The sequence below is a fragment of the Medicago truncatula genome, chromosome 5 (assembly GCF_003473485.1).
Source record: "Medicago truncatula cultivar Jemalong A17 chromosome 5, MtrunA17r5.0-ANR, whole genome shotgun sequence".
Taxonomy (NCBI): domain Eukaryota; kingdom Viridiplantae; phylum Streptophyta; class Magnoliopsida; order Fabales; family Fabaceae; genus Medicago; species Medicago truncatula.
In genome coordinates this window covers 7,296,315-7,308,415 of record NC_053046.1, presented here as the reverse complement: position 1 = coordinate 7,308,415, position 12,101 = coordinate 7,296,315, and the positions used below count along the sequence as shown (strand labels likewise).

The 12,101-nt window shown below is 31.2% G+C and overlaps 1 protein-coding gene across 1 annotated transcript; it reads left to right on the top strand.

The window, feature by feature from the left end:
* The first annotated feature begins 2,439 nt into the window (after positions 1-2,439).
* LOC11405855 (E3 ubiquitin-protein ligase RNF185) lies at positions 2,440-3,869 on the top strand. The gene is made up of 2 exons (XM_003611863.4): positions 2,440-2,590; positions 2,918-3,869. The coding sequence occupies exon 2, from the start codon at positions 2,936-2,938 to the stop codon at positions 3,653-3,655; it is 720 nt and encodes a 239-aa protein (XP_003611911.1). The 5' UTR covers positions 2,440-2,590; positions 2,918-2,935; the 3' UTR covers positions 3,656-3,869.
* The last annotated feature ends 8,232 nt before the right edge of the window (positions 3,870-12,101 follow it).

Below are 12,101 nucleotides of genomic sequence, written 5' to 3'. Positions count from 1 at the left end.
GAAGAAATTATAACTTCTTCATCTCTTTCGATATCATCGACCTTCCTCTTAAAAAAGAAATCAATTCTTCAACTCTTCGTCTTAACTTTTCTGATGCAAAGAAAAAAAAAACAAATTTATCAAAATGATATATATAATATAACTCATAATTACAGTTTGTATCTAGTAACAACCAATTTAAGATACTTCTAACTGTGTTAATGAAGTACAAAGACTTTCATAATTATAGTGCTAAGACTCTTAATGAAGCACTTTTAACCAATTTATATGGTTTAATAAAACAATTTCAAATAAATGGAATGGAGGAAAGCAGTGTCGCAATCACATCCAGGGAGGAGAAAAGTTTACCTGTTTTAGGAAAAATAAATGGAATGCATCATAAGACTCAATCTTTTGGCAAGAACCTTGGCCACAATTTTATACAAACTTCGTAGTAGAGAAATTGGCCTAAACTCATTTATTCTACAAGGATTGCCCACCTTTGTAATCAATGTTAAGAAATAAGAGAGAATATCCTTTGGTAGTTGGGAGTTTGAGGAGAGTTCATCAAACATCAATACAACATCCTTCTTCAATGCGTCTCAGAAAGCATTAAATAAATTAAAATTAAAATTATTCAGTTCGGGACACTTATTACCATCCATTGACAAAAGAATCTCTTTGATTTCTTCTTCCGAAAATGGTTTTGATATCTCCATATTTTGATACTAAGTACAACGAGGGAATTCAAGACCATCTAATTTTTGTCTTTTACAAATGTTTTTAAAGAAGTGTTAAGAAAAATACACGACTGTATCTTGTCTGACCGCTATCGGATTTTCCACCCATTCCTCCCCCACCTTTAAAGTCGTGATAGTATTAGACTTACTCCTACTTTTGACATATGCATGAAAATACGCCAAATTCATATCTCCTTTCCTTAGCCAACTTGACCGAGATCTTTGAAATGCTAAGCAATATTGGCTCTTTAATAGCAGCCACAATTTCGAAAATTTGCATTTATTCCATCTCTTGTGACAGTGATGACTCTTTCCATCCAAATGATGGTATAGCTACTTGTGGTCAACTGCTTAGAGACCGGTGTGGAGCCTTTATTGTGGGGTTCACTTGTAAGGTGGTGAACTGTTCTGTATTGCAGGCTGAGCTTTGGGGTATCCTCCATGGTTTGAAACCTGTTCTTGAGTCTTACTCGAGGTTTCTCAGAAGTTCTCTTGAAATACTAGTTGGTTATCTTTTCATTGAATTCATGTTAACCGATCATGAATAAAATTACAACACCCTTAATAGCATCCAAGAGGTCAAATGGATGCACATCTTCTTGGAGACTAACCAAATTGCTAACAAGTTAACTAACTATGCCCATAGCTTAGACATTGATTGTAGAATTTTCAATGTTACTCCTTCTTTAGTTTGGGCTTTTAACCCCCTCTCTTAAAAAAGAAAAAAAAAATTTAATAATTGAAATAATTAAGTATAGGGTCATTATACGTATCTAAAATTTTGTTTTTAGTCCTTTAAAAAAAAACTTTTTAATTCTAGTATTTTTTTTAAACATTATTAGGGACAAAAAATACTAACGACAAAATTTTACGAGGACTAAAATGCTAATGAAAAATTCTACAAGATTAAAAAAGCTAACAAAATGTTTTACGAGTAAAAAGTACGTTTTTATATGGGAATTAAAGGCTAAATTCTAAATATTTATATTGACCATTTACTTAGAGTCTATTTGCTATGGATTAAGATAAAACTGATTTTGACATTGAATAAATTTACAGATTTTATAAAAAAAATCAAAATCTATTTTGCGTCTGTTTACGTAAAAATAATTTTTTAAAAAGAGATTTAATAGAAATTTCAAACGAGTAACAAAGAATACTATATAATAAAAGAGATTTTTTATTATAAAATTAGTTTAATCTTTTGACTCTTATTTTCTCTCTCCTCCTGGAAAATCTATTTTTTTGAGAGACTACCGATAACAACTTTTTATTTGAATTTGTTTTTTAATATTTTATTTAGACTTAAATTTTCTTAAAAAGTTGTAACAATCAGATATAATACTCTTAAAATTGATTTTTTTAAAGATTTTGGTTTTTCCGTAAAAAAAAATAATAAATAGTTCTTTGAGCATCCACAATAGAGATATCCATTTTTGGGTTCTTAAATGGGTCCCACGCGTGCACATCATTCATTTATAATTTTTTAATAGTAATACCTTATAAGTATTCATTCCCTCCGACCCAAATCTCACACAAAGTTTTTAAATAGGACTCACTAATTAACTATCAATAACATTATATCATTACATTTCAATTTTTTAATATTAAAAGCGTATAAGCCCCGCTTAAAGTTGGAGGTCTTAAATAAGACCATGGATTTTATAACACCTTGAAAAAAAATTCACTTCAATAAAGGTAGTTAATAGGTATCGGATGTTAAATGTTTAAGACCATCTTAATTAACCCTTGAAATAAAAATAACGAAATGACTTTTTAGACCAAGAATATTCGAGTTCAAAATCTGGAAAGTTCCACAAGTTATCTGTGACAACCAAATCAAAAACTGAAAATCCAATTCCAACGCAATCGTAAGTTTCTTTCTCAATTCTTGTTTTACATTTTTTTTTACGTTGCTGTTCTTAGACTCGATCCCTATCTCTGTCTTTTTAATTTTTATTTTTCTGTCATTTTCGCCGCTCGAATAATCATGCGATTTTACCCATGAATGCATGTTTTTTTAATTTTATTTTGGTTATTTATTTATATATTAATTCAATTCAATTTCTCTGAAATTTTAGGGTTTCGTGTATATAATAATAAAAACTGATGATAAAAACAAATTAATTTATTTATTTTCTCGGTGAAATTTTAGGGTTTCGTGTTTATAACTGATAAATTTGTTGTTACATTTGAAGATCTGAGAGATTAGAGAAATGTCTCGACGTTTCGGAGAATCAACGAAATCAGCTTCTGCATCAAATCCATCATGTTCATCAGGGAACAGTTCCAACAATGATCCTGGCGATGTTGGCGATTTCGAATGTAACATATGTTTTGATTTGGCACAGGATCCAGTGATCACACTTTGTGGTCATTTATTTTGTTGGCCATGTCTGTATAGGTGGTTACATCATCATTCCCATTCACAAGAATGTCCTGTTTGTAAAGCACTTGTTCAGGAAGAGAAATTGGTGCCTCTTTATGGTAGAGGAAAAACGCAGACGGATCCGAGAACTAAATCGTATCCGGGGATGGAGATTCCTCGTCGTCCTTCGGGACAGAGACCGCAAACCGCGCCGAATCCACCACCTCATAACAATGGGAATTTTACTGCTGGGATTGGACTGATGGGTGGATTTATTCCGACGGCTACTGCTAGATTTGGAAATTTTTCGTTTTCGCCGGGTTTTGGTGGGTTTGGCGGGTTTATCCCGTCACTTATGAATATACACTTTCATGGTTTTCAGGATGCTACTGTTTATGGGACAACTTCTGGTTATCCATTTGGGTTTAATGGGTTTCAGGGTGGGAATGCGAGAGGTTTCAATTCTCAAGCGACAGGACAAGTGCAACGGCAGGAGGATAATTGTTTGAAGAATTTGCTTATGCTGATTGGATTTCTCGTCCTTCTTACGGTTATTTTTTTTATGTAATGTTATTTTTCGTTGAACTTACTTACACTGCTGTTAGTTTGTTTTTAATCTTCTACACTAAATGGAGTTATTTTGAGTTTGTGAATATTTTTGTTGGTTTCAACTTTTAAGAGGGAGTTGTATGCTTAAGAATGCTGCCTCTTAGCCCTTTTATCAACTGTATTATAAACATCTGTTATCCGTAGTAAACTCGAATGTTTCTTGTTTTGCTTCATCCATCAATTGCATTTTTTGTTTGCTGTCTTGTGATGAATGTTCTGTTTCCTCATATATTTGATCTTTAGTCATTGTTTTGACAATCTCACAAGAAGGGATTAGGTTCCTAGACTGAGGGTTTTGTTTAGTATATAATTTTGACCATTCACTACATATAAGTGGAGATTATGATAACATGCATGCTTATGATTAGTAAATTTAAGCTTTCAAATTCCAACTGATTGTAACACTGCAACACACATACACATTCACTCTAAGGAGCCAAAGAGTCGATTTTCGAGTATCTGAGTGACTGATAGCCTTACAAAAATTACAATGCTTAGCATCAGCAGCACACGTTTTGTGAATTAGTTATTGATAGCTGCTATCTTATTAATCTCCCTGTCACTGCAAAGATAATGTCAGTGCAGAAAAGTAGAAATCCTATGATGTAGTTCCAAATAGAGGCAGATTACTTTACATGTTATTGCACGACCTTATGGGATTGCAATAAAGACATAAAGACATCATTTTGCTTTGTAGGTGAATATAAATCTGTTTTGGATTTTGTCCAATTGCATTTGGCTACAAAGCTCTCTGTATATTCTGTTTTTACTACTTGCACAGTTTTGAAAGCTTATACTTCTAAGACTATCTACCTGTTTGGTTGTGCGTTTCCGTCGCCAAATGCATGTTTATGGCGATTTCACCGTGATTTACAGAAGCTCCAAAAGCAAGCTTTTGCGGGCAACATGGTTTTTCAACACATAAATTGTGAACGCATCATTAAGGCAAACACACGCCAAAGAGATGTTAAGAGTCAGACATCTCGGAGCCTGGGATCTTTTTGCCAGCACATGCACGTGTTATTTTGTTTGACATCTGTGCAAATTGATTCACCCATTACAGTTTATTATTATCCTCTGCAAGTTTTTCAAGCATTTTAAAATTTCTTTTGCTCAATCGTCTTCAACTGTTGAACACCCCAGTATCCGCCATGGCATATGGCAAAATAAAGCTAGCTAACCATCCTGAATACCAGAATTCAAATGAGGTTCTTTGTTTTAAGTATTATAGCTACTTTTCGTTCTTATTATATAAAAGCAACTTAGATCGCCAAATGCAGCTTGCTTATTGATAGAAAATTAGCAAGTGTACTAATTTGAATCGAGTAATAAAATAATTCGTTTCCTCAGGGACTGGTTTAATCTCTACTTAACAAGAACATTATCATTAAGATGTAATTAAATTGGGGGTTGCCTTAAGCAAAATTGATTTTGTGTGCAATTGTGATTAAAATGATGAAAGTAATGTTGGTTTTTGAAATAAATTAGAGAGATGACTAAGTCATTCGATTCATCTGCACTTCACTCATTTGGCAACCTGTTTCTGATGTCTACGAATGTCACAAAGTAAACGATGAATTAACACATTAACTTAGGTCAATCCCTTGATCCTAAGTCCGCTTTTCTAATCATAATTCCCTAATTCCTTAGGTAAACCTATAATTGTCAAAGGAGATTAAGTCTGTTAATTCAATGATCACAATCTAACAACGCTCCATCCCTAGATTGTCTGTTAGATTGAACAACATAAATATATCTGAGTTACACGCTACGGTCAATAGTCATATAATCTCTTAAATCAATTATATTGGGTCAGAATCATAAAAGCATTAAGACCAAGATATACTGAATAAACTAGATTGACATTCATAAATGTAAGAGTTTCAGGTTACATCCACATGAGCTAGTACAAAATCATCTCTTGACCTAATCACAAAGGACTTAGCTACTCATGGCTAAAGCATAAATAACTAATGATAAAGAAGAATTCATTACATGAAATTGATAACAGGCTATGAGTTTTGATGGTTTCCCACCTTTTGCTCAGTGATTCAGCTCCAAAAGTATGATTTTCTCTCTAAAAATTCGAACCCCTCCTTCAGAAAACAACTTGGCTTTTATAGTACAAATCTGGGTTCGCCAAAATCGTAGCCCGATTCCATAAAATCGGAGCACGATTTCTCATTAAAGTCCAAAATCAGAACACACGCTCCTCCAAATCAGAGCACGATGGGATTCCATCGGAGCCCGATTTTTTACGTAGCAAAAGCTACAAAATTAGGCCATAAATCGGGCTATGATGCAAAATATCGGAGCACGATTTTTCTACTTCCTTCAAGTATCAATTCTGTCTTTTCTAACTTCTAACTTGTGCAAACAACATCTGAACTCAACTAAAATTACATAAAAATTGAGCCAAAAGTAATGCATGACCTAGTGTATCACTTATTCAAAATTAGAGATCTTCATTGCACCAAAAGATATGCTAGAACAAGTTCTATCTCATGCATAATTGGAGAAGCTGCGATGGAGGTCGCATATAAGAAATTACAAGAGTCAAGATATGCTAGAACAAGTTTTTATTTCATGCATAATTTGAATAAAGATCTTCAATGCACCAAAAGATATGCTAGAACAAGTTTTTATCTCACGCATAATTAGAGAAGCTGATTGTTGCTTATGTCTTAAGGGTTTGTTTAATCTCTTCTCGGTTGTGGAATTTAAGTTTGAAAAGTTTTACCATTAGAGTTCTTAAATACCATTTGGCATTGTTAGGTTCACATTAAGAATTTAAAATGAGATTTATTATTGAAGGTACTTTTAGATTCTTAGCTTGCCTTGAGCAAGTCGCACCATTAAATAAACAATTTGATTTTTTCATAGAACCATTAAATTTTTGATATACAAGAGTCCCCTTTTGAAAATACTTCTAGTAGCTTATGAGCTGTTGGGTTTATCTCGACAAATATTTTAAAAAAATCAACTTTTATAATTTTTGTTAATAGAGATAATTAAAGATGTCAATAGTAAAAAATATTTTTTCCCAAAAAAAAAAAATAGTAAAAATTATTTCTTGTAATATGTGAAACCGTGAATTATCACTTAATATGAAAATGAGGGAGTAAGTTTTTGTATCTTCTATAGGAGTTGCATATGCTTATGATTTTAGACTTTTCTCTTTTTCAATTGAAGTATTGAGTTGGATTCCGTGGCACATGGAATAATTATATGCTTTGCTTAGTTTGTATATCTTTTTTCTATTGATAAATACATAATTGGTTTAAGCAATTTTTTTAATGGCGTTTATGGTATAATTTGGTCTATTTTCCAGTAATTATAGTCCATATTTGGTTATTTATTGACAGAAAGAAATCCAACTATGATTCAATCAATGTAAGCTACTTTGAGGACAGTAGCACATGTTGTGGATTAATTTTCACTTACATGATTAATAGCTATCGAATATTGACCATTGGAATCAACATGTTCTAACAAACAACGCATACGAAAGCACATGCAGCATAATAAAAGCAATAGAATTGAACATTGTATCAGGGAAAAATAGAACTAGAAAGAATATCAATTGTGGGTCTTAGGAAACTTCATCATTAGATAGAAATGGGATTGTGTGGGAATACATTGACTAACTAACGGCCACTATTTTTCAACAAAGCATCGTTATTAAAAATTAATCTAAATATTTTAAAGAGTATTTTCAGACAGTATAAATCATTTGAAAGTAGAGTTTTGAACAGTACGAAATTAACCTTTTTTGTATTGCTGCTGTATACATATGAAGATACTGAGGAATGCAAACATTTATTTATCTATTATTAGTGGGGTCTAGTACAATAGGTAGGAGAGAGATTAAAAGAAAATGAGAGAATATGCATTTAAAAAAATGGATTTAAGGGTATATGTCTCTCCAATTGAGAAAACATTAGAGAATAAGACTTGAGAGAATCCCCTCCCCAAATCATAAAATATCAAGGTTGATTCATGCGATTAAAAAAACATTTATCTATTCATTCCATCTTAAAATAAACATATATTTATTCATTCTTGCATTTCTGCCTTCATTCAATTATCACATTTTATCAAAGTAGTTGTTAATATAGAAAATTAACATTTTACTTATGTACTATATGAAAGGTTTTCGTCAATTAGAGTGTTTTTGAAGCATCATTTTTAACAAGAAGTGACATATGACATTCGAAAGTGGCATTTTAAAAAAGAAGTTCTAAAAAAGTTATCTTAAGTTGTAGGAGTTTAGTAATTACTTTAATTAGGGACAAATGTCAATATCTTAGAGTAGAAAGTTAGTTTCACTTATTTATAATAAATAGTTGTAACATACATAAAAAAATAATAAATAGTTGTAAACTCTATAATATGAGTAGGAACTTAATCACTTATGATAAATGATATTTAAACAACCATTTTTTTACAACTTTTGTGACAACTTTCTCTTTCATACTCACATTATATTTTTACTTTCTCTCTCTATTGTTTTGGTTTTTGTGTCACTACCTCATTTTCTTTGTAAAATTTTGGTTGTCACAAAAGTTGTCACATATATGAATGTTCAAATAACACAACTCATCACTTATATGTCCCTAAACATCGCAAGTCTTCTAACAAAAAAAATAAAAATCCCAAGTCTACGTCATGAATACGGCGCGGTTATGGTGCATAAGGAATCCTTATGCACCCTGCATAAATCCGGAAATGGTTTCTGTGAGTTGTACTTCAAAACCATTAGATGTACTTAATGGTTTCCAGCACCCTGCATAAGGATTTTCAGCACCTTACATAAAATTATGCCAAAACTATTTTGCTATGGAAATGGTTTCTGTGTGTTGTACTCCAAAATCATTTCTGAATTTATGCAGGGTGCATAAAGATTTCCTTATACACCATAACCGCACCCCATGTTCCCATGAATACATGGGCCACAACAACATTTCTAACTATTTCAATTTCAAGCATTTTGTTTATTTCTTTATTTTCCTTTTTCTTTATTTGATTCCATTTTCATTTCATCAATGTAAATGCTTTTCTTCATATTTATGCATTTCTTTTCTTCTATCAACTAGTTACAAACCCGTGCTTCGCGCGAGTTCAATAACATATTCGATAAAAAAAATCTTTGAAAGAAGAGATGTTAAAACGACGGAATATTGTGATTCATCATAAAATATGTATGAGCTGATTAAGAGAGCATATAATCAGTTTGTGAGATTAGGAATTGACATAATATTTAGGATGAAAACAATTGGAACCAATAAAGGAACCAATGATGTGTAAATTTACATATTATCCAAAATTATAAAAAAGAGTGTTGTTGTAATACCCATATTTACATCAAATGAAATCAAGCAAAGAAGTAGCATCAGTGAGTGAAGATAATCTAGTCTAGGATTAGAGTTAAGGTGATCTGTTGAAAGTGCGGATCATGAACACCAACTCTTTATTTGGAAACGACTTGAACATGCATATTTTTAGGTGGCTTCTCTAGATCAAAAATTAACTTATCACCTACCTCTAACATATGTTCTCGGCGAAATTTGAACCATTGGCCGCCTAAGTATTTTTTGTAACTTGCTCTCTTTGCCGTTATCAAGCGACACTTATACCTTTTTTGAGCTTGTTTGTCGATGAGTGTGATTGTTTTCCGTGTTCCTTTTAGAAATGTCATTGATATCTCATTTGAGAAGTGCTAGGTACAAAACAAATTGCAGTGCTAATTAGAAGTTATATATATGTACATTTCTAAAATATTTACCAAAGCATTATAAAGATTTACTGTAGGAAAATAGCATGTTTTATTTTTCTCAAGAGATTAGGAAAACAACATTACAATTAACATGATACTAATTGGAACCAATGAAGGAACCAACAATGTGCAGATTAACGTTACATAATAGTTAGGTTTATAAAAGAGATTGCAAGTTTCATAGACTAACCAAAAAGGGATTTTTGCCAATACTTACATCAGACAAAATGAAAAGAACAAATGACATCCCAAAGTCAAGATAGTTTACGACTACAGTTCAAAGTGATACGTCAAAATAGTAGAAGTTAAAATAGTTCAACAACAAAGATCTACTTTGGAACAACTCGAATTTGCAAGTTCTTCTGTGACTTTTCGAGATCAAAGATGAGCTTACCACCTTCTTCCATCACTCGTTATCTGCAGAAATTGAACCACTGCCCACCCAAGTAATTTTCATAGCTTGCTCTATCGGCGATAATGAGATGACTGTTATACTGTCTCTGTGTCTGGTCATCAATGAGAGTGATTGTTTTGCGCTTTCCTTTCAGAATTGTTCTTGACATATCGTTTGGGAAATGTTAAACAGGAAAATAATTGCAATATTAGTCTAATGCATATTTACATGGATAAGATGTATGCGAATATAGTTACATATAATCTATAAAATAAAGGTAGCATAACTGATTTTAAGCTAAAGAAAATGTAACATGACTTCTAATTTATCATCTTATTATCTTCCAATAAAGTCTAGATAAATGCATGCATGTACATTATATGTACCCCATTGACCAATTAACATTGTTGAAACAAATGGAAATTAAGCATCACTTCCACATGTGCATATATAGTTAGCACCATTTGACGTTGATGTCTTCGAACATTTGGTGCAACTCTCATAATACAATCCAAACTGGTTAGGATTGAATTTAGTTGTTTTCCAAATAGTGATGCAATATGTTTCCTAACACAAATTATGCACATGAAATAAAGAATAATGCAATATGTATTTTTAATTTGTGCGTAAAAAAACTCAAAGCATGTTTGTGCATAAAAAAAGCAGACATTGACTAAGTTTATAAATTCAGCAATTGGCCTAACCTGAGACAGTTTGAAAAAATCGTTGTACGAAATACGTTGAGAAGAAGTTGAACTCTGACTTAAATTCTAACTGAAGTTTTGACTCTGAGCTTGAGAAGTGTTAAAGTCACGACAACAATTCAAGAAACATGGTCAAAAAACAATCAAATCAAATTGTGAAATAATAAGTTACTCTAACATTGTATTGTGAAATCATAATGCAAACTTACTAAGTCTTAAACTTCTCAACAACCGGATGATGTAGGTTGATAAGCAACCTCGAACCTGACCAATTGTTACATATATTTGGGTTGCCATTTACTACAAAATGGAAGCAAAGAACTCAAGGTAAATAGATGGTAAATGATAAAGCTACGGAGTATTTTTCTCATAGTGTTACATCAACTATAAGACATTTTTCGGGTCATTATCAAACTTATACAAAATTCTATCATCCGATGTTGACAAAATAGAAAATATTACCTTTTCTATTTAGCAATGTTTAGTTTTTTTGAATAAGAAAAAGATATGCATAGTTTGTTACGATATAAAGGTGCAATATATATATATATATATATATATATATATATATATATATATATATATATATATATATATATAAGATAAGTATAATTTTTTTAGGCGTCTATACCTTTTATGTGTGTCTATATATATATATAAGCATAATTTTTTTAGGCATCTATACCTTTTTTGAAGAAAAGACATCTACAATTTTACTTTTAATTAAAATCAAAATTTTATAAAAATTATACGCATTAGCATAACAAAAAAACAGACACACATAAAGTATTACTCTAAACGCTAATATGTGTGTCTGTATATTTGCGAGGTTGAAGAAAGAAAATAAAAATATTTTGTATCATTAAATGATAGCGTAAATAAAAATATTTGTGAGGTTGTTATGATTAAACGATATTTAAATTAAATATATAAGTGATAAAAAGATAATAAAATTTCTTTGAAAAAAGGTAATAAAATTAAATGGAACCTCCTTTAAAAAATTAAATGGAACCGCTAAAAAAAAATCAAATGGAAGAAAAAAACATATTGAAATATAATATTTGAAAATAAAAGAAAAGGTTCCCAACGTGAATTGAAGAGAGATGCTTGTGAAATAAATTGTCGAGAAATAGTTTTTAGAAGTAGCATTCAACAACTTTTGGCCAAAGCTCATTCCATTCAATTTTATTTATTAAAAAAAGTACATTTTTTTAGTAAGTACTTAATTGATATTGTACTTGGCCTAACTTCTTAAAAATGTAGAGAATTTGAAAAAAAAATTGGGTCAAACGGTATCTTAATCTCCCACAACGGCAGTGTAGAAGCAACTGAATTTGGGAGAAAAAATTAGAAAATAGTTAAAAATATAAAAAATTGGAAAATAGTCAAAAGTTTTTAAAAATATGAAAATTGGAAAATAGTTAATAAAAATCGGCTAGGTAGCACTCAACCAAGCAATACTAAAAAAGAATATATGCATTAGCGTAACAAAAAACAGACAGACGCACATAAAATATCACTTTAAACGTTA

Bases quoted from the DNA above. Each gene is read 5' to 3' on its own strand.
- LOC11405855 (XM_003611863.4), top strand. From the start codon at position 2,936: ATGTCTCGACGTTTCGGAGAATCAACGAAATCAGCTTCTGCATCAAAT.